This window comes from Carassius carassius, chromosome 15 (genome assembly GCF_963082965.1).
Source record: "Carassius carassius chromosome 15, fCarCar2.1, whole genome shotgun sequence".
In the NCBI taxonomy this organism is placed as follows: domain Eukaryota; kingdom Metazoa; phylum Chordata; class Actinopteri; order Cypriniformes; family Cyprinidae; genus Carassius; species Carassius carassius.
The window spans coordinates 16341524-16368782 of record NC_081769.1 but is presented as its reverse complement, the minus strand read 5'-3'; the positions used below and the strand labels follow the sequence as shown (position 1 = coordinate 16368782).

Genomic DNA, 27259 nt, shown 5'->3' with positions numbered 1-27259 from the left:
GCGGGGAAACGGAAGCGGAAGTGCCGCCATCTCCTCGTACTATCCGAGCAACGGCAGGGTCAGTTCAGACGTTATTTACGACAGTAGCGCTATTGTATTAGTATAGGCGGCTGTATGACACGTTATTTGTTTAAATGACGAGCACGACTCGAAGGGCGATAGCTGTGAAGGAAACCCGCGGTGGGCGTCACTCTGTCACGCACTCAGGCGCGCCTCTTTATGAGTTGAGTTAGCATATCGCGGCGCTCGAGTCTCTAAATGAGCTTTTTTTTAATTTATAGCGCCGTGACAGAGGCAACAGGGCGTCCATTTACTCCCGTCTTCACTGATAATAAACGCTTTCTTTTGCTCGGCTGATATCTGGTCGTGTTTGAGAGGAAGAACAGAAACTCAGCGGTAAGTAGCCTCAGCTAGCTGATCTCTAGTGCACTTGGCAGGGATCTCTTTCTATCAGTTTGGAGCGCAGAGGGCTTGTTCCGTGCTGAAGTTACTTCAGAAGAGTTCTCTAACGGCTGGGAATGAATGCTGTTTCATTCGTTAGTTGGGTGGAGGTGTAGAGAGAGGGGTGTGCTGTTGTCTGATAGCCCTCACTGTCTTCTGCTCGGACAAAGATAAACAACACGCCGCTTTAAGAGATCTGATGCTGATCCGATTCGCCAACTGTCAGATTTCATGCCCATTTCCAAGCAGAAGTTGTCATAGAGAAGTTCATTGAATGTTGTTTATCATCTCATCGACTTTTCTTTGAAAACCACCTGTTGACCCCTGATTTTACTGTTTTGAATGGAGGTAGAAGTTAAAGGTCTGGTCTCATTTACAACATTTCATTCAGATTTTGTACTTTGCTCCTGAATCCTGAAGGCGGCTGTGGGACTGTTATCAGGTCAGAGCTTTATACAACAGTTCTGCATACTGATACACCCTATCAACTGCTAGCTTATTGCCTGTTATTCCTGGATTTACCGAAGCTTAGAAGAAAATTTTTATTATATTTGCCTTTAATGTAGTCAGTGTAGTGTGTTAGATTATTAATATGATGATCAGGTCATGTTAGCAGCTCCCTTATTCCTGTGTTATACCTGTGTTTGATTTAATGTTAACCATGTAAACGTGACATAATAAATAGTAGTGAAATAATAGTCAGAATAATAGTTTTTTAAATGGAGCTGTATATTTTAGATGGAATATGTATTTTATGTTCTTTGATACACCAGGGGTTTATGGCTCATGTGTGATATAGTGAGAATATGGAGCTGACAGTCAAGTAGGGACAAAACATGCTTATTTTATTTAAAGGCCCAAACTGAACAAAAATATGCAATTTGGTCCAGATGTTGTGTATATGGACAACATGTAAGATTAAATTCTGATAGCTTGTAACATATATCGATGAGATTTTTATAACACTGTAACAGACTACTTACATATATTGCATATTTTATCAATCTATATTCTCTAATATTATGTTTTAGTAAGATGATATTTACATGCTAAGTTTTATGATCAGAGCTCTGCAGTTTTAATTACATAGAATTCAATGCAGAAGCTTGCTATGACTATTGAGAGAAAAAGGATCCTTAAAATGCTGTTGTTTTATATGTGATACATAATGATGTACGGATAATCAAATGAGCCTAAATGGCTTCCATCCAGTAAATGTTCATCTTGAAATATTAATAGCAACCTATATTTTTTTTCTTAAAAAGAATTCACGGTAAAAAGAAAGTACCATGATGTGAAGGTGTAAATTTTTACTACTATAATGAAAGGCTTTTTTTCTTACTAAAATATGAATTATCATTCAGTGGGCAGAAGGCATGTAGTCGTTTCGACAGCTTTTAAACATACTGATAATTTAGCAACTTTATATATCTATGTACCACATATGATAAATTAGGCTTTATAGTGATAGTGAGGTGATAGATGTTATGTTTTGTAGATCACAGCAGGTGTTGAGCTTCAGCTTTGTTGTAGTTTCTCTAGGCCTACACCTAGCTGATGTTACAGATGAGCAATGTACAGTGCCTTCAGGCATGGTCTGCTATTACTGCATTTTCTCTATTGTCAAAGCAGAATTGTATGTCTTTTGTGTTTTTAAGCCTCCACAGTGCTGCACAGCTTCCATCCCTGTATGCTGTACCTCCCGTCTAAATCTCTGTTCTTCTCATAGTTATTTCACCCCACATCTTTGCTTCTGGGCCCTCATGTGGCCGCCGTGCGGAGGTTTGGAGCAGTGGACAGGCTGAACACTGAGAGACCCTGACCTGAGTGCACACACAGAGAGAGATCGAGAGGGGGAGAGAGAGAGAGCGACACTCCCAGGTATAGTACACTTCTCACACACATACTTCCTGGAGCCAGACTCACACGTCATCAGATGCTCTTGTGTTCACAGGACTTGTAGGTTGGGGAATTCCTGGTGCTGCGCTCTCATGGTTACAGAGGGTGCACGGTACTGGGGATATTATGCTAGATTGGGTCTTTTTTTTTAATCATAGAGAGATGAATGGCATTTGAATAGCAGCCAAAGCATTTCCTTTTTGTTTTCTGATAAACGTCCTGCTGGTACCTCCTGGTCATTCTTAGATATTTCCTTCTCAGAGCTGATACACTCCCTTTTGAAAAATGTGTAGGCTTTGTTTGCCTTTGTACCTGTCCATATTAGTGTTTTATTGACTTTGCTTTACAATGTCCCAGATTTTGCAGAACCTGATAGCCAGCCTGTTGCCATGTCGACATCATCGCTGCGGCGACAAATGAAGAACATTGTTCACAATTACTCAGAGGCAGAGATAAAGGTTAGACTTTTACCGTTGTAACCCAGCTTTCATTTTCTCTGTTCTTCTTTTCACATTCTTCTTCATCTTAGCCTTGAAACGGTCTTCTTATTCAAGTCTTTTAGTTCCTCAATACATTTTTTGTACTTCTGCTCTTAATTTTTTTCCCAATTGAATGAAGCTGTTAGCAGTCATACAAAAGATTCAGGAATTCATTAATTTGTTTTCATCAGTAATTTCAGTTAAGGCTGAAAAACTTGTAGCCAGAAATGCTGAACACATAATCTTAAACAAAACTCGTTAAGAAATCTCATCACACATTATTTTTTGCATAGAATTCCTGCCTAAATAGTAAAAGTGCGTCACAAGGTTGGTTTAGTGAAATAAAGTTATGGTTGGTGCAGGGCTTGAAAATGAAAAAAAAAATTCAGTCTGTTCACTCCGAGCAGAATCGATATTTTAACGTTTCTGTTCTGCGTTCCTCTGATATTATTACCGTTCCGAAACCGGTTCGGGTGGAAGAAAGTCGCGGCTCACATCGCATTTTATTAGCCTTATTACTTTCCGAAAAAATGAAGGCTAAAATGCCTGAAGTCTAAAGCAAAAATGTTTACAAACATTATAAAAACGGTTATTAGTTTCTCTCTAAAACAAATCCTCTAAAGTTTATGCTATAAAAACTTCAATCCGAAAAAAAAAATAATTTAAGCTGAAGATGATGCCTACCTCTCTCATTCGGCACGAATCCAAATGTTTCCATGTTCCCGATGTATCTGGATGCTAAAATGTTATTTAATATGTAGTGTTTGTACCATAAATTATTATTATTTAAAATAATCTTGTCAGTGAACGGTTAATAATCAGTTAAGGAGCGTCGGTTAGGAAAAATAACCGAAATTAACATTCACAGTAACATCACAGTGCAAAGAATATAGAATAGTTAGCCTTCTGTATAATAAGTAACGCTGTATATGCGTCCGAAAGTCGGACTCCAAATGTCATCCTAAGAAAAAAGAACAAGAATTACAAATATAAGAAGCTATAGCAATATTAACGACAAACCAAATCTAATTAATTTAGGCTAAAACGAAAAATGTTGGGTCTCTCACAAAATCAAATGTTTCCGTATTCGCCATGTATTTTAATGAGAAATGATTATAAAAAATACCAATTATAGCCTAATGTTTTTAAACATTTGTGTCTGCATAATCATCTTTTTTTCTCTAAAAAAGTATATATATATAAAAAACAGATTTTTAATCGGTCAAAATTAGCTGATACAGTTTGCTGAATTCATGCGCACTCAGAAATCAGTGACTGTGAACCGCACTTGTACGAGCTTTTGTCATGGTTGAATCTTTCTCAGACATTTCCAAATGTCGAAATTGGGTTGCGCATCTATCTGTGCATGAAGGAGTCCAGTGCCTCCGGCGAAAAGTTGGAATAATCAAAGGAGAGCTGCGGTCCTAAGTTGGGCAGGAAAGGCTAAGCATGCTGGTGCTTGAGTGTCGAATGCACATGCACCAACGCCGAGAAAAAAATAGGCCCTTTTTGCGCTGCAGCATCTCAGGCCCAATTTGGTCTTAATGCTGCCCTGAAGGTGGTGCATTGCCATTGAGAATTGCCCATGATGAGTTCACAGCTGAGCAGACATTTCTCTTGCTGGCTTCAGCGTCACATTTGCATAGGTACTGCTGGAATTCGTGATTGGGTGACAGCAAATTTCAAATATTAAATGGAACGATAAAATAACGTTATTAACCGGTTAATGGCCATTTCAAATTTTCGTTTCTGTTCGGAACTATAAAATTTGATTTTGTTTCTGGTTCTGTTCCTGTCAAAATTTCGTCCGTTTCCAGTTTTCGTTTTCGTTCCCTGAACCGGTTCAGAGCCGTGGTTTGGAGCATCATACTTCTGGACCACTCTAGTCCATATCTATTTTTCATTAATTCATTCACTATTTTAAATTCTTCTTTTTTTTACTTGACAACACTAGCTGAATAAACATGCAATGTTATGCGGCCATGTAGCACACTTATGTTTAAAGTTGCATAGAGTATAGTTTAACGCACTTTTTACACACAGTATTCTGTAAGAATGAAGAGACCCTTTAAGTGAAGTTTATTGAATTTTTTTTCTCAAGGTTAGGGAAGCAACCTCTAATGACCCATGGGGTCCCTCTAGCTCTCTGATGTCAGAGATTGCTGACCTGACATACAATGTAGTGGCCTTCTCAGAGATTATGAGCATGGTCTGGAAGAGACTCAATGACCATGGGAAGAACTGGAGACATGTATATAAAGTAAGTTTGGCAGTTTTACCCTCACTAGTGGCAGATGTGGTATATGAAGCTATAAACACAATCTGATCGTATTTTTACTCCCGCTCTTTCTCAGGCTATGACTCTGATGGAGTATCTGATAAAGACGGGTTCAGAGAGAGTGGCACAGCAATGCAGGGAAAACATCTATGCCGTTCAGACTCTCAAAGATTTCCAGTACATTGACAGAGATGGCAAGGACCAGGTATACAAAAGCAAGAAGTTATATTTATACACACATGCAATTATAACATGTTATCTCTCTTTCAATAAGGAAATAAAAGGAGGCTCTCAGTGTAAGTTTTGAAGTGTCCTTCATGATGTTAGTAATGGTTCTCAAATGTGTTTCACACACTACAGCAATCTCTCGCTCAAGGTCTCGCAGTCAATTCAAACGCCATGACTTTCAACCAAGGTCTTTCTCCCACTCACATTTAAACCACAAAAACTTCAGCCTAATAGGTTTTATTTTATTTTAGTCACCCTAATAACACGTTTGTCACGTGCACTACCTCAAACTCGAAAACCTGTAGTTCAGGTTGTTAAATGATTCATTCCGATGCTGGACTATTAAACATACTAGAATTGCACACATGCTTTGTGCAAAACACAGTTAGTTCATTTGTAATATTACATATTGTGCGCATGTTTCAGGGTGTGAATGTAAGGGAAAAGGCCAAGCAGCTGGTGACTTTGCTAAAAGACGAGGAGAGGCTACGAGAGGAGAGGATCCATGCTCTCAAGACCAAAGAGAAGATGGCACAGACTAGCAGTGGTAAGAACTAGAAGTGCTTTGCAGTAGGGGGGGCTCATGAAGGGGTCAGGGCGGACACTCAAATGAATGTCAGCACCCTTTTAAAAACACTCTGAGTGCACTTCACAGCTTTGGCCAAGTATGGATGTTGGCAAGCATTTTGCTCTGGAAGCAATTTTAGGGACCGATACTCCACCATCTATTGATGCATCATAATGGCTGTCATTTGACTCCTCCCTTAGCATCTTCGGCCCCTTCTGCTCCTGCTTTAGGGGGAGGACTGCACTCGGGAGCAGACCCTGAGCAGGCGTGGCCCCAGAGCACTGGAGAGGAGGACCTGCAGCTCCAGCTGGCACTAGCCATGAGCAAGGAAGAGGCGGAGCAGGTAAAGTCTCTCAGCCAATCAGCGATCAGGTTTTCAGGCTGCAGGTAAAGTGTACTACTGAGATGGTTCAGAGACAGAGGAAGATGAACAGTTGTTCTACCAGAAATAGAAAGAGCTTTGTTGGCATACTTAATGTGAAATTGGATTTTAGCAGAATTATACATTAGGGATAATGTGGAGTCAGCTGGTCATATGCAGAATAAACCCTGAGGTGGTGATCTGATCTTAATTTTGTGAAAATGAAATTCTAACTGTACATTATCCTGCTTATTATATGGAAATAAATAAACAAATTGACATTTAAATGTAGTTTTTTTATGTAAAGAAAGATGAGACCATGCTGCAAGATAGCACAGGAAATTGTTTGCCTGAGACATTGTTCAGTTTTATACTTTAGTGGCCAATTATATAAACCTATTTGACAGCAAAATGTAATCTGTTCCAAATAAAGTATTCCAGATTCCAGAGTCCTGTGATAGATTGCTCTAATGGACTGTGACTTGTGAAATATATTTACTGATTTTAGAACGTGCTAGTGAATTACAAGTTGTATTTTAACTGTGGCATCCCGATCAGAGCTCAACAGTAAAGTGTGTTTTGTTTTTTTTGGCTAAATATATATATTTAGTATTATTATTTATTTATTTTTACAATAAATTATATTAGTAATAATTCTATAATAATAATAAAAATAATAAAACCGTAAGTATTCAGAGTAAAAAAATGTTTAAGTTAGCAATGTATAAAAAGGCATGTACAAAAATGTAAGAGATGTGTCCCAGTAAGTCAAGGGACAGTTCTGTCAACTGGCTCAACGCTCTCACACTGGCCCCTGGCCATTCTTACTGTTGAGCTCTGCTTATAATATCAATCTTTAAAGCTCCCTGAATCTGCTTTCTTCCCTAACTGCCATCATAGAATAGAAATGTGGTCTGTTTCTCTAAAAATGTAGAATAACACACATTAAACATTTGGCCCGTCCTCTGCACAGTTTCTGCACATTTCCCCCCTCACTCCTTCACTCACATCTGTCCTCACCCTGCCCCCCTCCTTCAGACTAGCAATGACCCTCTGGAAGATGCAGATCTCCGCTACGCACTCACAGTCAGCCAGGAGACTCACCAAAAGGTCAGGGAGCAAAAATTCATCCAGGTTACAGTGGATGTACTCTTCCTTTGCTATCCTCTTCCCTTGCTAATCACAGATCAGCCTGAAAATAATATATGCTTAAGAATGATCATGGAACAATTGAAATGTCTAAGAAGTACCTAGTAAGTGCTTTTAAAAAGGTTAAAAAAATCCTGTTGTTGAGTTTACCTGTTCATAATTTCTGTTGTTTGAAGACTTCTGATCAAATTTTTCACTTTTGCATGATGAAAACAATGAGTAATTCCGAAAGTACCTATAATTCTCAGTAATTGTTCATTCAGAGTAGATGAACCGCCCACTTCTTTCAAGTCTTGTTGATTTGTGCCTAACTGAAGCCATGAAGCACAACTCTGAAGCTGGTGAGACATTGGAGTCAGGTTGCTACAGTTCAGTAGACTCCATTTCCCATCAGCCCACAGAACTTGGTTCACTGTGATGATGTGACGGTGGTGTGTGATTGGCAGGAGGAGCGTCTGCGCAGGGGAGACGACCTGAGGCTGCAGATGGCCATCGAGGAGAGTAAGAGGGAGAAAGCCAAGCCCGAGGAGGTGTGTGATTGTGTACGATTGTGTCAGCAAGAGTTCATGCTTGACGAGTTGTTGTTCTTCTAGGATGAGAGCGTGAAGTGTAAACATGGTAGTGTGTTGTGTTACCGAGGGTTGTGTGTTTGTGTACCTGCCTCTCACTCTCCAAGAGTTACCTGCTCTGTCTGTGTCTCTCACCCTGCGTACGCGCTTTAGCACAGCGATGCGTGTGAGCTTGTTTCACTTCCTCAAGTGTTTCTTCCTTCTAGCTATTTCGCCAAACTAGCTATTATTGAACCACTTGCAAGTGTAAGTGTCTGTCCTCTCTGTACAAACAAGCTTCCCTCTCACTCTTTTGCTTTCTCGCGTGTTCCTTTCGAAACTAGGACGTTCTTACTGACATGTCTCTCTCTCAGTCGTCTCTGATGGAGTTGAGTGCTGTAGATCCATGGGGGGCCCCTGCAACGGGCTCCGCAGCACCCTCTCCTCCTCCCGCTTTGGCTTCTGCATCTACAGCTGGGCCATGGGGCCCTACAGACCCGTGGGGAGCCGCTTCCCCCGCTTCTCCTCCAAGTGCTGACCCCTGGGGAGGAGCACCAGCAACAGTAGCCCCAGATCCATGGGGTGACTCGTCCTCTAGAGGAAACTCTGACCCCTGGGCATCAACAGGTAAGAGTATCGAGGATGTGTCTTCTGTGTCTTTACTCCGGCTTTTCCTCTTTATTCATGGTGTCCTCTGATCCTTGACCTCTCTTTGTATCCCCTCCAGCTGTGACCCCTCCAAGTGCAGACCCTTGGGCTGCCTCAGTGGCTCTGGCCCCTACCCCGCTCTCAGGGTCAGCCGATCCCTGGGCAGCGGAAGGAGCCGCCCCTGCTACTGACGGTCTGACCTCTGATCCCTGGAGTGGCTCATTTAAACAAACAAATGGCACAGGTATACTTGCACATGTTAATGCATAGATGCACTTATCATAGGGGTGTCCAATTCTGAAGTGAAGCGATGTGTTTGTGTAAGAATAATATCCATATTTAGGACTTTAAAAACCATAATCTGTAGTTTTTGCTAACTGTCATAAGCGTGTAGCTTATTCTCACTGGAGTTTATGCTATGCTATGCTACATTTTCTGCTGGAACAACACTCTCATGAGTGCACGTACAACAGTTAGCAGAAGCTGGAGATTACGATTTATAAAGTTTTAAATATGGATATTTTTCATACACAAACGCTTTGCTTCAGAAGGCCTTTATTCATCCCTCAGAGCTGTGTGGAGCACTTTTTATGACAAATGGATGCACTTTTGGGCTTCAGAATGTCAATCCCCATTCACTGCCATTTATAAATTAGTCCGTTTTAAAGACTTGGTCCTATGTTTTTTTTTAAAGTGTCCTAATATAATGTTGGAGCCCCCTACAACAGGTTTAAATGCATCTAAGATCAGAATACACTGTAATTTTCCCAGAATTTAAATTTATACCGAGCGCCAACCTCTTGAAACCAACAAGGAAGTGACTAAAACTGTAATTCATCAACTGACCACTTGAGGCTGGCTGCAAAAGGGAGTCAGTCCCATAGGCTCCCCATGTTAAAATGCCCAACTTTATAGCAGAAAAAAAACATGTTTTCAGCCCGGTGCAAAAAAACGATTTTGGTCTATATAGCTAATTTTGCCCTTCATGACAACTGTGAGGGGGGTTGAATTTTTTTTATAACTCATCCGTTTAAATTATATTAAAGGGTTAGTTCACCCAATAATCAAAATTATGTCATTAATAACTCGCCCTCATGTCGTTCCAAACCTGTAAGACCTCCGTTTATCTTCGGAACACAGTTTAAGATATTTTAGATTTAGTCCGAGAGCTCTCAGTCCCTCCATTGAAACTGTGTGTATGGTCTACTGTCCATGTCCAGAAAGGTAAGAAAAACATCAAAGTAGTCCATGTGACATCAGAGGGTCAGTTAGAATTTTTTGAAGCATCAAAAATACATTTTGGTCCAAAAATAACAAAAACTACGACTTAAAAACTATTCAGCATTGTCTTCTCTTCCGTGTCTGTTGTGAGAGAGTTCAAAACAAAGCAGTTTATCATATCCGGTTCACGAACGAATCATTCGATGTAACCGGATCTTCTTGAACCAGTTTACCAAATCGAACTGAATCGTTTTAAACGGTTCGCGTCTCCAACACGCATTAACGTATAAACAAACCAATATCCCGGAGTAATTAATGTACTCAAACAGTACACTGACTGAACTGCTGTGAAGAGAGAACTGAAGATGAACACCGAGCTGAGCCAGAAAATGACTCGTTCACGAGTCAAGAACCTGTTGCATCGATTTTCGGATCACCAGTAGTTCTTTCGGACAGTTCGATTTCAATAAACCAGTTGAAGAAAACGGTTCACCGGTTCTTTTGCGCTCGACGTAATGGCGTCATTGCCGATGATTGCCTTGATTCAAGCCTTCGGTTTACCTGGGCTCATAAAATTAGCACAGAATCAGTTCAGAATCAATCCTCAAAAGAATCAGTTCGGTTCAGACGCTCTGTGTGTCAGTCTGCTTCACGCTGAATCACACATGTGCAGTATCATCAGCTCCTCGGTTCTCGAATCGGACGCGTCTGGCAGAAATGGTTCTTGACTCGTGAACGAGTCAATCTTTTGTTAGTTATCTGGCTCGGCTCGGTATTCATCTTCAGTTCTCTCTTCACAGCAGTTTAGTCAGTGTACTTTTGAATACATGAGTACTTGAGTACTCTGGGATATTCGTTTGTTTTAACTCCGAGGGAGTGTCAGCCACATTAAAAAAATTAACATCTTAAGTCATTTGTGGATTAATGCGTATTGGAGACACGAACCGTTTAAAACGATTCAGTTCGATTTGGTGAACTGGTTCAAAAAGATCCGGTTACATCGAATGATTCGTTCGCAAACCGGATATCACAAACTGCTTTGTTTTGAACTCTCTCACAACAAACATGGAAGAGAAGACAATGATGAATAAAGTCATAGTTTTTGCTATTTTTGGACCAAAATGTATTTTCGATGCTTCAAAAAATTCTAACTGACCCTCTGATGTCACATGGACTACTTTGATGATGTTTTTCTTACCTTTCTGGACATGGACAGTAGACCGTACACACAGCTTCAATGGAGGGACTGAGAGCTCTCGGACTAAATCTAAAATATCTTAAACTGTGTTCTGAAGATAAACTGAGGTCTTACAGGTTTGGAACGACATGAGGGTCAGTTATTAATGACATAATTTTGATTATTGGGTGAACTAACCCTTTAAAGCCCTTTTAAAGCTTTAAAGTTTTTTTTTCTCTTTAGTGCATTTTAAATTAACATGCTGCCTATGGAGAGTGTTTATTCTACTTTGCTTGGCATTGGTATCTGGTAAAATAAATTAAAATACATAGTATAATGTATTAAATTAAATATATAATACATTTATAATAAATTCATGATTGCTAAATGAAAATTAGATGCTCTATATTATAATTCATATTAAACACAAACCACCCGAAGTGACCCAAATTGCATTATAATATAAACCATTAATTGAATATAAAAGCACAAAAACTGTGAATCTGGGACATATATCTATAATGGAAAACACTCTGCAGTGGTCGCACCACATGATATTTTCAAATTCAGTCAAAAATTACAAGCACAGAATTTGCCATCTAAACAAAACAAGCTAGCTTCCCATGAAAGGTCACTTAAAAATTCATAAAATAAACGCTTGTAGAAATAACTTAATATTCTATTTTTTTAGGGCTGCTCCGATCACGATCGGCCGATCGTTAATGCGCATCTCGTCAGTAAAGCCGGTTCTCTAATCAGCGTTAAATTCCCTCAGGTGCGTGATTTCACATAGAGCAGCTGTTACTACACAGAGCCGTTGTTAACTGAGAAGATGCGCAAATAAACGCTGAAAATGAACGTGGATTTGCGCAGCTTCTCAGTTAACAATGGCTCTGTGTAGTAACAGCTGCTCTATGTGAAATCACGCACCTGATGGAATTTACCGCTGATTAGAGAACCGGCTTTACTGACGAGATGCGCATAACGATCGGCTGACCGTGATCGCAGCAGCCCTAATTTTTTTTTTTTGTTTGAGGTCATACCACGATATCCAGATGTGGTAACTACATACCAGCCATTAAAATGGTTCCAGATTTGAAAGAGAGTTACAAACCTGCTTGATGCTTCTATGGGTGCTTGGCAAATTGTTATGATGCAACTTCCTCTCTTTGAATGGATTTCAACATAAACATACCAACATGGTAGTGATATGGACATGATATTTCATAAAATGAAGATTATCGGATAAAGTTTGTTTGAATATTATGAAAGAAATATAAATACAAATGCTTTGCAATTTTATACAGGATTACAAAACACTTTGGAAATCATGCAAAATAGTGCAGAAAATGAATCTGAATAAATTTAGGGTCATTTCAAAGATGTTTCCAAAACAACAGTTAATGGCCAGATAGTCGCACAACTTGTTTTGACACATTAAATAAGAAAAATACAAATAACTAATGTTTTTTGAAAACGTTAAAGTTGGTACATATTTGGGAGAGGTGGTATTTGTATATAGCATCTTTATGCATTTAAACCAATTAACTGAAAAATCAGACAGAAAATTATAGCGTCACGTCATTGATCCAGCGGGTAAAATAAGTATTGAACACGTCAACATTTTTCTTCGTAAATATATTTCTGAAGGTGCTGTTGACATAAAATGTTCACCATATGTTGGTAACAACCCAGGTAATCAAAACAAATAAGTTCAGAAATTAAGTTATGTGTAATAAAATGGAATGACCCAGGGAAAAAGTATTGAACACGCTTACTGAAATTTATTTGATGCTTAGTACAAAAGCCTTGATGACAGCTTCAAGATACCTCCTGTATGGAGAATCTAGTCGCATGCTTTGCTCAGGTGTGATTTTGGCCCATTCTTCCACATGGTCTTCAAATCTTGAAGGTTCTGTGGGCCTCTTCTATGAACTCTGATCTGTAGTTCTTTCCATAGACTTTCTATTGGATTCAAGTCAGGTGATTGGCTGGGTCATTCTAGCAGCTTTACTTTCTTTCTTTGAAACCAATCGAGAGTTTCCTTGGCATCCTTAAACTGTACATTTTCACCATCTATGAGAAACAAAAAGATCAGAAGCCATTCATTTCCAATGGAGAGTAGATTGCAGATATATTAGTTGTTAACCTGTATGGTGCATCCCAAAATAAATACCGGTAAGTGCTTGTCTAATAATATGGTATTGGTATTATTGGTAAGTAATGTTAAAGGATCACTTGGACAGCAATGCTGTTTCTTTGTTAGACATTCACAGATCGTATCGTTCAACCATTTCCGTCTTATTCTTTTCCACACACACACAGCAGATCCAGAGAGAAGAGGCTCCTCAGTGACAGGAGGTGATGGTGGAGGCAGCACAGGCTCTCCAGTTCCCTTTGACCTTTCATCGCTCAGTTCCTCCTTGCCTGTTCGAAAAACGCCAGAGTCATTTTTGGGTCCCAATGCTGCACTCGTGGATTTGGACTCACTAGTATCATCAAAACCCAAACCTAAACAACCACCACCGCCAAGCATCTCCTCCACATCTCACAACCCCTTCCTACAGACACAGGGTGTGTATTTAAAACAACCCACGTTTCGAGAGAAATCTTGTTTTGTTTATCCCTCTAACATTAGTTTTCTCTTTTAACTTTAGGTCCCTCCTCAACAGGTATGGGAGTTACCCCAGGCAGTAACATTTCCAGTAGAGGGGTGTCTCCAACACCACCTTCTGCATCTAATCCTTTTGGCACGACCTCGATGGCATCCATCTCCCCTCAACCTTCTTCACTCGGTCTGAGCCAGCTCCGTACAAGCCCCATTCCCCAGAATCCTATGCTGTGTCACATGCCTCCACCAGCAGTGGGAATGGTTCAGCCAGGGATGGGCATGCCAGGAATGGGGGTCCCTATGGTGGCCCCTGGTATGGGCATGGGAATGGTACAGTCCAGCCAAATGGCCATGCCTTTTGGTGGAATATCCCCCATGGGTCCTACAGGAAATCCCTTGCTGATGGGCCCTGGTGGCCCCACACAGCCTGCACTGATTTTGGGTGGGCCATCGGGGGTGGGTGGAGTGTTAGGAACAGGAGGATCTATGGGAGGTGGAACAACAGGCACAAGCACCAATCCTTTCCTTCTTTGAGAGATTTCACTAATCCCACGTGCCCCTTCAACTAAATCCAACCAATCCAAACCTGCCCTACCAACACAAACAGTTCGTGTTTGACAAAAAAAAAGAAAAAAAAGTGTACATCTCTATATTTAATGAAAAAGTACAAACTAAAATGTTATTTTATTTCACAAAACAGCATTTCAAATTTTTTTTTTTTTTCATTTTATTTTACAGAGTATTTGAAGTCTATTTATTTCCCTATTAGTTCAGATTTTTCTTTAACAGAAATGGATGATTGGTGGGTTCATTCAATGAATGCAGGCTGTTAATATTGTTATATTATTAGGATGATTGTTATTGTTCAGAAACATGAAGATAAGGGAGGAGGAAAACAAGCCACTAATGAACTCAATCATATACCCCTTTCTCCCCCTTTCATTGAGCCTCTGATGAAAGAGTGCATGAAGGATGACTGTGACAGGCTCGCCCTGTACAGACTGAGAAGAATTCAGCTGTCTGTTTTATTCACAACTCTAGTAAAAAAACCATTCGATAGATGTATTACTTTTAATTTAATGTGTAATCTTTTGTAATTTATTTTAATCATATGTCTTTGACTCCTGGGATCGATTAAACCAAGGAAAATCACACTGTAAATTGCCATTGAAACAGATGCTTGCTTGGTCTTCTTTGACCACCTGCAAAATTTCAGTCCACGTCAAGTGGCACACATGAAGAGATGTTGTGCGTGTGTGTGTGACTGAGAGAGAGCTTGTATAATGTGTCCATTGTTTTCACTTGGTCCTCTGCTGTTATTCTGATGGGGTTTTATCAGGATAGTCTCACTTTCAGCACTCTTAACTTGTTATAAAGGTCCTTCTTTCACACTTTTATTTTTGCAGTTGTAAGAATCAAAGCATTAATTGGACACCTGTTCAAATGAGAATCAGCCTGTCTTTGCATTTCACTTAAGCACATTTTTTCCTTGAACATTTAAACAGAAAGTGGCAAAGTGTTAACGCTTCTGAAACTGAAAAAGAAAGTTACCTGAATGATTATGTGAAATCATATAAAATTGGGGACTGAATGACATGATCCATGCGGTTATTCTTTATTTACTTTCAATGAATTATTTTATATATATATATATATATATATATATATGAACATTTTACAGATATTTCTCTAATATTGGCGATGGTCAAAAGTCGTGTGGTATTGACTGTGAACGTTCACATTTAAAAAATAAAATGGAGGAAAAAAATCTAAGAAATAAAATAAAAAATTCACAAAAAACTGTCTAATCTTTTTTTCTTACTTTGGCATTTGTTTGCTTTTAAATGGCAATTAAAATAAAAGACATTGGAGAGGTTTTTATTTTATTTTTTTATTTAAGACAGAAGACATTGGCTCCCTAAGGGGATTTGCTATGTAACAGTGTAATAATATAAAGCAATAAATGTCATAATAGATTTCAGTCAAAATACACCCATTTGTCATGCCATAATATAACTCTGTGTACTGTTAAACTGCATTTATTCTCCCACAAATTGTTAGTGTACATGCAATTTGCTGAAAACGTGCAATGTAATATTGTCTTTGGTCAAAAAGTTCTTTCAATAGCTATTACATTGACTAAAGTTTCAGGAAAGCCTCTATCAACATTCAGCAAAAACTGAGCCATTGTCAATTGGCTAAGGTTTTGGAAGTGCTAATGCTATTTACATTGTAATACGCTGACGTAAAAAGCAGCCTGGTGTGGATCGATCCACCCCAACCTTCAAGATCTGGAGCAGTTCAGGAACTTACATGAAAAATATTTTGCATTGCAATTTTTGGTTAACCTCACAATTTGGTGCTGGCTATTTTATTCTCCAGCACTTTAACATGCAGTTGATTATAGCAGCCAGCACCACTTTGCCATATCAAAGGAAACAAACAGCTGAATGATGATCATTGTTACGATGGTGCTGCTTTGTTCCACATATAAATGAAACAAGATGAATGAAGTAGCCTTAACCTCCTTTTTGACAGATACTCATGCCTTTTCTCAATAATTGGCTCAAGTTTTCTTTACAGTGTATTTATCTGCCTACAAAATTATTCAATCAAAGAATCCCAGTCGAAATCATCCTGGATTTCCTCACTGTGGACTTTCTTAAAGTGTTGACGTCCTGTGGGGGTCAGGGGTTGAGTTTGAAGTGCTGTATTAGGACAGTGGGTAAAAACTGTTAAAATAATTCTCCAAAACAATATCTTGATGTTCTACAGAAGTCATGGAATGGTTTGAAACTACACTGGGGTGAGTAATCAAATGACAGAATTTAAATTTTTGGGTGAACTATCCCTTTAAGTTTAGATGCACAGTGGTCCTGTAAGGATTTAAGGGGTCTGTTGACATACCATTAGGAGACAGAGGGTGGCTCGTGGTGGGCTGCAGTCCCAGGGATCTTTGTGCTGTCTGGTTCTGGGTGTGAGGAGTCAGGGTTCTCCTGGGACTTTGGAGGGGAGATTCACCAGTGCCAGAAGGGAGCTGAGAGGAGTAGATTAGTGGAGAGGGTTGAGTTAAACTAGCCAGGCTGGGAGGGTTAGTGGACGGCATATTTATAGGAGGAGGGGCCATTTGTCCAAAAGAGGAGGGGCCGCCAGAAGATGAGCTGATGAGACCCTTCTGAGTGAAGAAACGGTTGAGTGAATCACAGAGTGAGGTGAAGAGCGTTGAATCCAATGCCCAGTCACAGAGCTCAGCCTGCCGCATGCTCTCTACCAGGTCTGCATGAGAACAACATAGACAGAAACAAACATTTCAGGTATGTACAGTAGTTTTCTAGTATTTTGAATGCATTCATAAATTAACAAACCTTTAAGCAACATTACACACAGATTATTCACAAAATTTTTCCTTTTAATGAGCTGGTCCAAAAAATGCAACCATGCTTTATTCAGCAAAATAAATATTTAGGTAAATAAGTAAAATTGATTAAATTACCATATTTTTTGGACTATAAGTCGCACCTGAGTATAAGTCGCATCAGTCCAAAAATACGTCATGATGAGGGAAAAAACATATATAAGTCGCATTTATTTAGAACCAAGAGAAAACATTAAGGTTTACAGCCGCGAGAGGGCGCTCTATGCTGCTCAGTGTGTAGACTACAGGAGCACTGAGCAGCATCTCTGGCAGCATAGAGCGCCCTCTCGCGGCTGTAGACGGTAATGTTTTCTCTTGGTTCATGTCTCTTAGTTCATTTCTCTTGGTTCATGTCAAATTAATTTTGATAAATAAGTCGCACCTGACTATAAGTCGCAGGACCATCCAAACTATGAAAAAAAGTGCGACTTATAGTCCAGAAAATACGGTACAGGGTTCCCGAACTTAATGAGCAAAAAATTTCAGAGATTTTCCATCACTAGGTTCTGTCATTCAGAAACATGGCTTTTTATACCACTGCTATGCTGATGACATTCTACTCTACCTCTCTTCCATCCTGAAGAGTTATGATTACTAATGATCAGCTGACTTTCTCAGACCACACTGCTAAAACTGTCCGATCCTGCAGATTTGCTTTATTCAACATCAAGAAGTTCAGGGTCTTTCTTTCGGAACATGCTTCACTTGTTCTCCTTGTTCAAGCTCTTGTTCTGTCCAGGCTGGACTATTGCAATGCCCTCTTGGCAGGTCTTCCAGACAGTTTTATCAAACCTTTACAATTAATCCAGAATGCGGCAGCAAGATTAATTTTTAATGAGCCAAAATAAATGTACATTACACTTCTGTTTATCAATTTGCACTGGCTTCCAATAGCTGCTCACATAAAATTCAAAGCATTAATGTTTGCCTACAAAACCACCATTGGCTCTGCACCCCTTTACCTAAATTCATTACTTCAGACTTATGTGCCCTCCAAAAGCTTGCGTTCTGCAAGTGAACGTCACTTTATTGTGCCATCCCAAAGAGGCACAAAATCACTTTCATAGACTTGTAAATGAAAAGTTCCCTCCTGGTGGAAAGACCTCCCCAACTCAATCCGAGCAGCTGAGTCCTTAGCCATCTTCAAGAATCGGCTAAAACACATCTCTTCCATCTTTATTTGACCCTCTAACTCTGGCACATTCTATTCTAATTTTATTCTGAAAAAACCTTGCCCTTTTAGACTTGCACTCTATTCATTTACTTGTTCATTTGCTTGTTTTCTTAAAAAAAAATAATTACTAGAGTCTACTGTGTCACATTATCCTTCACAAATCATTCTAGTATGCTGATTTAGTGCTCAAGAAACATTTATTATTGTGACAGTTGTGCTGCTTAATGTTTTTGTTTGCTTATTACATTTGAATTATTATATAATGTAAAACAGAGGTTTTCCAGAGCGTTGCAAACCCTGTATATTAATTAAAGTGTTTTTAACAGTTCAGTGTTTAGTGTAAATGCATGAGTATTAATATTATAAGTTAACAAATCATACATCCTTATAATTATGTATTTTAAAAAATACATGAATAGTTTCAGAAATTACCTATGTTTTGTTTGTTGCATGTAGTTTAGCAATTTTCTACTAAATGGTAGCATGACTGTTTTTAGTTTGAGGAATAAGAAGAATGCAACTTGCCAAGTTACAGTTTCAAAATAGCTTCCCAACAGTGGAAAATACTGCTTCTGGATGCACAAATTCCAAAATGGTTACTTTTGAAGCTAAAATGTAACTCCAGAGCGGAAAGTGAAAGCATGTAGATTACAGCTGAGTACTGACCAGGGTGACTGGTGAGATCAATGTTAGCCCAGTCCAGACTACTAGCAATTCTGAAACTCTCTCTCAAAGAGTCAGCGTTGCTGAACCAATCTGCAGGAACAGCTGAAAGCGAGAGAAAGAGAGGATCAGGACACTCGTATCCAACAACACATCACTCCTGAGCAGTTATACTCACCATTACTGTGCAGCAGCTTGTCAGGCTCAGTGTTGGAATTTGAATGAATGTTAGAGTTCTGATTTGGGTTTAGGTTGTGGATAAAACTACAGTTAGTATTGGGTGTATTTGGGTTGAAGCTGCCATTGGTATTGAGGTTTGGGTTAAGAGTAGGGTTGGGGTTGGTGTACTGGCTCATAATAGGGTTTGGACAGGGGCAGGGGGAGAGAGGAGGCAGGGTTGGTGTGTGGAGCGGTGCACTGTCATGGGTTATTCCAAGTAAATTGGTAACGTCCGCTATGAGAGAGAGAGAGAGAGAGAGAGAGAGAGAGAGAGAATGTGAATCATCAAACACAACTAAACTGACACATCTTACACCGGCTTGATTCAGAATCAAAATAAATGATAAGCCAAAAGGAAAAGAGTGGCATAATAGATTTACTTACATTGTGAGGTGACTCTCTCACTCACAGAGCGACAGAGGGACTGGAAGGAATTATACAGATCTGGTAAGTTCAAATCAGCAAAGGAAAATCGAAGAGAGGGATCAGCATGAGGGTTCGAAGGAAGAGATGTGGTAACTGGGATGCTTGGACGTTGCTGTGGAAATTTAATTAGCAGAGAATTATTTGAGAGTTATTTAGATAAACAATGTTACATACTACTTAAAAGAATAGTTCAGCCAAAAATGAAAGTTCTGACATCATTTACTCATCCTCACGCCCAAACTTCAACTTATTTTCTTTCATGAAGCACAATTCAAATTTAAAGGGATAGTTCACCCACAAATGAACATTTTGTCATTAATTTCTCGCCATCATTTTATTCCAAACCTGTATAGGATTCTTTCTTCTGTTGCACACAAAAGACAATGCGCAAATGAAAGAAAACAGACAAAGCCAATTAATTTCCATTATGACCAACACAATCTACCAGAAATGAAATGATCACAGCCATGTCAAGTGCAAAATGGGTTAAGACATTTTTATGTGTAGCGTCTGAAAGGGAAATTCCTACAAATGCATAATGTCAGCTGAAAAAGTAACTGTGTCTGTGACTGCAATTGTTTTTCTGAATGTCTTTAAATCTTGTAAATCTTGACAGTATTTTTTTTTTCCAAAGAGGGTTTGTGCTTGCACAAGCTATTAGTTATCTGGTGCTAGCTCCTAAGTTTACATCTTTAGAATATGACACCTCTATATGATATCAATATTAGTTATGTTATATAGAAACAATGATATTAATGGCATCTAAGCACCCTTTTTGTAGTTCATCTAACTTTAAAGTTGACACCTATGTGGTAAATGTATAGTATAGATTTTAAATACCATAGATGAAAGTAATACCATACAGGTTTGGACTTTGGAATGACTTGATGGGGATAAAAATGATAACAGAATTTAAATTTTAACTATTCCTTTGAGATGATGCATGCATTTAAATTCACTATAAATGATGAAGTCTGCCAGTCACTAGCTTTTGTTTACCACACACTCTCATTTCCTCTTTTCTTAGACCTCAAGCATTGCTATAAGAGGATCTTAATCCTTGACAGAAATAGAAAAGCAGAAGAAATGACTTTGAACCTTGCAAGGAGGGGGAGAGAACGTGCTTTTGCTGTCTGGCTGAGGTGGGAGGGGCTCTGCTTGACTAACAGGCACTTGGGCCTCTGAGAATGGAGCCTGAAAGAGAGATGATGGTGAGTGAAATACTGATCTCACAGATGTGATGAATATACTTCATGTGACGTACTCTTACCTCTTCCTCTTTAGGATAAGGACGTTTGACTGCCCTGGGTTGAGCTGAGTCAGGCGGTACATCCATCGTCCAGTATGAGCCCTAAAACAGGTGATTATTTCAGCTTCAGTATTAGTAAGTGGATTTGAGAGTGTTATAACAGTAGTTAGTAGCATGAAAATAATAATCTTTCCTATTTAAAATGAATAAACCTTAGATATATAATAAAATTATTTGGCTACATCACCTTCCCTGGGTCGCTCTGTGGTCGAGGAACTTTCCGGAAACATTTATTGAGGGACAAATTGTGTCGAATTGAGTTCTAAGAGACAAAACAGAAATGTGTATGTGCATACAAATGGTTATGAACTGCATTATTATGCAAAAATTTGAGGTCAGTAAGCTTTTTGGTAACACTTTACTTAAAGACTTTAAGTATAATCCACTGAAAAGGGTTATTAAAGGGTATAATGCATTATAATTATTCATAATGTGTGTTGAAATACATTATATCTTATCGTAAATACTTATAACCAAATTTATAATGCACACTGTAACAATGAATTGATAAGTGTTATAATGTATTAACTGTGGTTACAATTGTTCATGAGATTGTACAATGCATTATAAGGTGCATTACAGAACATAATTAATGCATTTAAACTACCTTATTAAAAATGCATAATTAATGCATTATACATAAAGGCTTTAAGTAAAGTGTTACCAGTTTTTTTTAAGAATACTATTATTCAGCAAGGATGTATTAAATTAATAAAAAAAAAAAAAAAGTAAAAACACTAATTTTACAAAAGATTTCTATTGCTGTTCTTTTAAACTTGCTATTTGTCAGAATCTTGAAAAATGCATTATGGTTTGCACAAAAATATTAAGCAGCACAACTGTTTCCAACATTAATAACAATAAGAAAGTGTCTTGAGCAGCAAATCAGCATATTAGAATCATTTCTGAAGAACACTGAAGACTGGAGTAATGACTGCTGAAAATTCGTCTTTGCCATCACAAGAAAATATAACGTTTTATGATTGATTTGAATCATTTCCTAAAATCTGTTTTTAAACATGTCCAGATTCCTCAGATAATCAGCACCACTTCCAGTTAAACAGCATCACATATCATTACGCTTTATTCATGAAGTAGAAGAGATTGCATCACATTTCCTGTAAAGTATCACTATGCACCCATAAAGTGTCATTGTAGTTCTATTATAAATCTGTGTGATGAATCATATACAAATTTTAAGTACGCAATAATAAAAAGCAGTCTGTTAATTTTGACACCTTTTGACAGTAGGATATGATGCAAAACAAGCTCCCCAGAAATACAAGTCAATGTTATATCCATCAAAGGAGAAACCGAGCTACTGGACAGAAGAAGAGGCATGTTTACTTGCTCCATGGGCTCATCGAGAATCATTAAGGCTCTGAAATCCAACAACTTTCAAGGTCAATAGTCCTTCAAAAGGGCCAAGATCCCAAAAACATTAAACACATATACACACACACACACACACAACATTGTATGCTGAAAAATTATGAAATGTTAAACTGTTAAATTTAAATGCTCTTAAATATCTACAATGACATAAAAATGATCAGTTTTCTAAATGACTAAGAAACACATTTTCCTCATACCTTCGATATACATCTTATTAATTATTGAATGTTTTTAGTGTACTGTAGTATTTTTATATCGTGATTTATTAAATTATTATTTCATAAATATAATTGATATTTTTGGAGGAGTCGAAAACATTCATAAGGTTTTTTGAGGGGTTGCACCACATGATATTTTACAACCTGAACTAACCTTGCCTTTCCAAAAAGACAAGATGGTCAAATTATTTAATATTTAAAAATGGAAAATAATACATATTAAATATTATGCCATAAAGTTTTATTTCAAGCTTTTCTTTCCATTAATGAGGCTTTTTTTCTCTCTCTGTATTGTGATACCAGGAAGGTTGTATTATCCTGACATGTTTAACTCTGTGATTGACCCTAATATACAAAATACCTGCTTTCAGCTACATTTATATTCCACAGCAGTTTCTTTCTAGACTTGTTTATTAAATCAATAAAGGTAAATCCAATCCACAGACATACACCGCATGCACAACTCTGCCTCAATGCATTATTTAGCACAAGGAAGTGGTCATGTAGTGGTCTGGCCTTTACCTTCCATCCTCTTCCTGCTCTGCTGTAATACGGAAATGTATTGCTGATCCATGTGTAAATATCATTCAAACTCAGCTTCATTTCCGGAGCAGAACTTATCGCCATGGCTATCAGAGTGGCATAGCTGTGAGGTGGTTTCACTTTGGAACTGGATCCAGGGGACGGTGTAGGTATGGGAGGGATGTCCTTCTCTCTTCCTCGTTCTTTTTTTCGCTCCACTCTTTCTTTCCCTGATCGCAAAGTGCTGACTCCCAGCTGAGGAAGCCAGTCAATGCTGGTCAAACTAGAGTCCAGTTCAGAAGTCATGCTGAAGGGGAGATCTGAGTTGCAGACAAAACAAAACATTATGTAACACTGTGTGTTAACCCATGCAGTCCAGCTAAACTGTGAAACCAAGTCCACAATGCCATACACTGTTGCAAGACAATATGATGCAAATGTTTAGTAATCACAATCTTAATTTAAAAGTCATTAAGTAGTGTTTTGACAAACAAACATATCCTTAAAGCATCAAGAGTTACTGCACACTGTATGGATCAAATGTTGGATACACTTTTAGGTCTATTATTTCGAAAATAGCCTTTTATAGGATATTAATATGTGTGTTTAAGTATAAAAAAGATGAGTGAAACTGAAAACATACCTCTGTTCTATCAAAGGGCCACAGGCTTCACGCTGTGTTAATTTTTAATGCTGTCATCTGTTGCACAGAAGCATCTGAAGGATCTACGCAAACGCTTGTTTATCCTCCTTCTTTCTTGTCTCGTGTTTATCGCTGCATTCATTCGCTACCCGAAGCGCCCAAGTTAACACGTTTTATGTGAAATTTCTGTTTGGAAGAAGAAAAAACTGTCGGAAAAAGTTCTTCCCTTTCTTTCTCTTTCCCCCTCCCGTTCTGCCTATGTTGAACGTCACACACTCCACCCTCGTTTGACATTTGAGAAGTGACATTGTGTTTCTCCTCCTCTCTCTCGTTATCTCCTCCTCTCATGGCTGCGCTTCTAGTGTTTTACTGTTGAGTTAGTTCCCGTTTCTCGGCTGAAATAGGAGAGGAGAGGAGTGAAGCAGCAGGCGGGAACCCGCTGTAATAATTTCCATTCAGATTTTCTTGGTCCTATGACACAGTGATCTTTGCATCCTGGTGGATTTCACACTTGGCACACAAGCAATGAAGCAGTCAGAAAAAAACAAACGTCACGTAGTCTATCACATATCAACACCATATGCATAATCAAGAGGCTTAAGTTTTATTCTTATTTTATAAAGATAAATGTACCGAATACAGTCATTTGTTGATTTTACAGTAAGGTTTTATGCATTAATATCACGTTACTTGTAGGTTAACAATAAAAGACACATTTACTTTTTTTCCTTTTAATTTACACATATAACACACATTAAAGTCGTATGTTAAAATATACATTGTTAACTCTTTATGATCAAACATAAAATAATAATGAAAAATAAAAAAATCAAATTAAAATAAAATTAAGCTTGATTAATAAATGTGATAACATTTATAAAGTGAGTTTTCATTTCTTAACATTAGTTACTATGAACTAACAAATTAAAAATACTTCTAAAGCATTTATTAATCATAGTTAATGTTAAAATTATCTAAAACATTATAAAAATCTGAAGTTGTATCGGTTAATATTATATAACATTAACTAGCAATGGAAAGTTGTTTTTATATGAAATACCATTAATAACCATGATAAATAATTTCTGTAACAAATGTTTTTCTCATAGTTAGATAATGCATTAAGTAATGTTTACATGCAGAACCAGAAGCGTTACTAAAAACTCTGAATTGTGGAACCATTTGAAACATTTTCAAATGTCAAATATCTGTTTCTTTGGATGTTATCTTATTCAAATACACTAATGCACAGCGCTCACATAACTCTAACAGGTTCAGAAAGCGGTTTGTGCTGATTTCTAGTAACTGATGTAATTATGTCTGCAGGGTGTGGTGTGTGACTGGCCCTATACAGAGAGCTGAAGAAGGCCAGCAGGCCTGTATCAGGGGAGGGGTGAGCCAAGAGCTTCTGGATCTGTGTGCAAAAAATGAAGGAGGACAGGTCAGAACATGAACACAACAACAGCTGAACGCAGACTTAAACCACTACAAAATCCCAACCACCTCAGCAGCTCTTCATACAGACACAAACAAACCTTCAACCAGGGCTAAGAAAACCCTTCCTGAATCATATGATTTCCTCAAGGTCTTATAAAAAGCGAAAGCTTAGCCCAAAAGTCCAAACCCATCTTTTTTTTTTCTTCAGCTGAACACAAAAAGAAATGTTTTCATAAAATAGCCAAGCTCTTTTCTTAACAATAAAAGAAAAAAAAGGAATTAGTGCTGTCAAATTTAAAAATGTCCAAATAAATTAACATAGAACTGGCCAACGCAACAACTGTTACATTGCTTCTAATGTCAGCTTTGTGTTAAAAATACATTAAAATGTAACATTTCTTAAATTGAAAAGATCCTAAATATAAATATGAACTAAATTTAAATATTTCAGTTTAGCAAATAAATGAATAATATATAAATTAATATATAAATTCTGTGTGTGTGTATTTATATATATCTTAATGCAAATACAGATATATATAAAAAAAGGATTTAGAGATGGATTTTGAGTGCCATGAGTACAAAAACAATGATGAAATGCTTTTTAGGTTTAAAAGAGTTCAAATGTAGCTGACACACAGGTCAACAGGTACCTCTTTAAAGTTGGGGTGCTTGGCATCCTGCACTAGCTGTAATAAAACTCCCTCTGTAGTGGTGAGAAACGCCCCACTCTGCTTCAGTCGTGACAGTGCAAAAAGACGATCTGTCTGACTGAAAATGACAGACAGATATGTATAGAAAAGCCTGAGAATCACTGGCTCATAGGACACAGCAGATTCTGCACAACCACCTCAACAAATAAACATATATTTGTAAGCAAACGCTGTAGAATTCCTCCCTTTTCTACAGACCAAAAGCTGATAGATGCCATCCATCAATTGACTTGAGTTTGTTTTTGAAAAGATGTGGATGTGAGTCAAGATAAGGTATGTAAAAGTCTTGACGATTTTTCATACTTTATCACATAACGCCAAGATACATTAATATAAAATATCACAACAGGTTTCAATTTTGTTATTTTTTATTATTATACAGCTCGAGAAGAGACAGCATCTGCTACGATATGAACCTCCATGCCTCGCTCCAGGAGATCATATGTTGTGCACTACAGCAGAACAAGAACCTTTAAGATCTCGTTCTCGTAAAGGTGTGGCTGACAGTAAAAAAGTGCCATGGCACTAGTTTAAACAGCTATTTTACATTACCGCAATGCACGCTTGAGCCTCGATGCCACATAATATGACCTGCTGAGGGTCTCCCAGGCTTTTGAGTGAGCTCTCCACACTCTCCGTCATCATGGAGAAACTGGTCTTTGTATGTAGCTTCAAGCCCTCAGCCCCCAGCTCAGGAACAGTGGTGCCCAAACCTTTAGGGTAATGCTCAGTTAAAATCTGAGGGATGCTTAAAATTTCGACATGCCTGGAAGTGAAAAAGAATTAATATTATGTTATGTTAATATTAAATTAATATTATATTAATAAAACTTAAAAAAAGATATTATCAAAGAATACTTCATGGTTGAAGATTTGTAGATTGTATCACAAAAAATTGCTCTGTCTTTTTTGTATCCCCTATTATGAAGGTGTTCATCTTACCTGTAGCAATCTTGCGGCATTGCTCACAATGTTTGTAAACTGGAAAATAGTGGGTCTGAACTTCTCCTGCGTGTCACACAGTAGCAGCACTGTGCCTTTGGTGGACAGTATGCCAATTCTTGATACTGCAGAAACAAACAGAGCAATGGGCTAGGTGCACAAGATGTCATGTGTGAATCAGTCTGTGTCTTTGTGCATAGACTGTAATACAAGGTTTCTCCAGCATGGGGCCATTAGAGGGCCTCCGAAAACTTCCAGTGGGCCCCGAATAGGTTTTAAAATTATTTCAGTTTTGTTATATTTACATAGTCTTAAATGAAATAATAAAACAAGTTGTACAACATATTCTGTTTTATCACAAAACATGTAAGTACTAGCACCAACAGTACTTGTTAGCTTGGCAATGAAAGCAAAAAAAGGTTGAGAGCTACTGCGAAGTAATACATATTTCGTGACTAAACTGTAATGAGTGTCTGACTGTGCCACCTAAATGAAATTAAAAGAAAATGTTTAATGAAAATAAATACTAAATTGTCTAAAAACGCTGACATTGGGTTTTGAGCCACTGTCCTTGT

General features: G+C 38.1%; 3 protein-coding genes across 4 annotated transcripts; 1 reads left to right on the top strand and 2 right to left on the bottom strand.

Moving 5' to 3' along the window:
* Positions 1 to 14317, top strand: LOC132158260 (epsin-1-like). 2 transcript variants are annotated; one of them, XM_059567600.1, is made up of 13 exons: positions 1 to 396; positions 2171 to 2322; positions 2698 to 2798; positions 4921 to 5079; positions 5174 to 5302; positions 5752 to 5872; positions 6094 to 6236; positions 7293 to 7364; positions 7850 to 7933; positions 8326 to 8578; positions 8679 to 8843; positions 13323 to 13571; positions 13655 to 14317. In XM_059567600.1, the coding sequence occupies exons 3-13, from the start codon at positions 2730 to 2732 to the stop codon at positions 14140 to 14142; spliced, it is 1932 nt and encodes a 643-aa protein (XP_059423583.1). In that variant the 5' UTR covers positions 1 to 396; positions 2171 to 2322; positions 2698 to 2729; the 3' UTR covers positions 14143 to 14317. The 2 variants fall into 2 exon arrangements, with proteins under 2 accessions (XP_059423583.1, XP_059423584.1); XM_059567601.1 differs by lacking the exon at positions 7293 to 7364.
* Positions 14318 to 15483: 1166 nt separating this feature from the next.
* Positions 15484 to 23827, bottom strand: foxj2 (forkhead box J2). Its single transcript, XM_059567599.1, has 10 exons — positions 23593 to 23827; positions 22950 to 23269; positions 21002 to 21076; positions 20776 to 20856; positions 20604 to 20699; positions 19464 to 19617; positions 19039 to 19314; positions 18864 to 18965; positions 16516 to 16884; positions 15484 to 16316 (listed from the first exon to the last, which is right to left on the bottom strand). The coding sequence occupies exons 2-10, from the start codon at positions 23253 to 23255 to the stop codon at positions 16213 to 16215; spliced, it is 1563 nt and encodes a 520-aa protein (XP_059423582.1). The 5' UTR covers positions 23256 to 23269; positions 23593 to 23827; the 3' UTR covers positions 15484 to 16212.
* A 516-nt stretch (positions 23828 to 24343) lies between these two features.
* On the bottom strand, positions 24344 to 26910 carry LOC132157906 (isochorismatase domain-containing protein 2-like). The gene is made up of 6 exons (XM_059567167.1): positions 26895 to 26910; positions 26680 to 26809; positions 26295 to 26502; positions 26126 to 26194; positions 25683 to 25802; positions 24344 to 25006 (listed from the first exon to the last, which is right to left on the bottom strand). The coding sequence occupies exons 1-6, from the start codon at positions 26908 to 26910 to the stop codon at positions 24848 to 24850; spliced, it is 702 nt and encodes a 233-aa protein (XP_059423150.1). The 3' UTR covers positions 24344 to 24847.
* Positions 26911 to 27259: the final 349 nt, after the last annotated feature.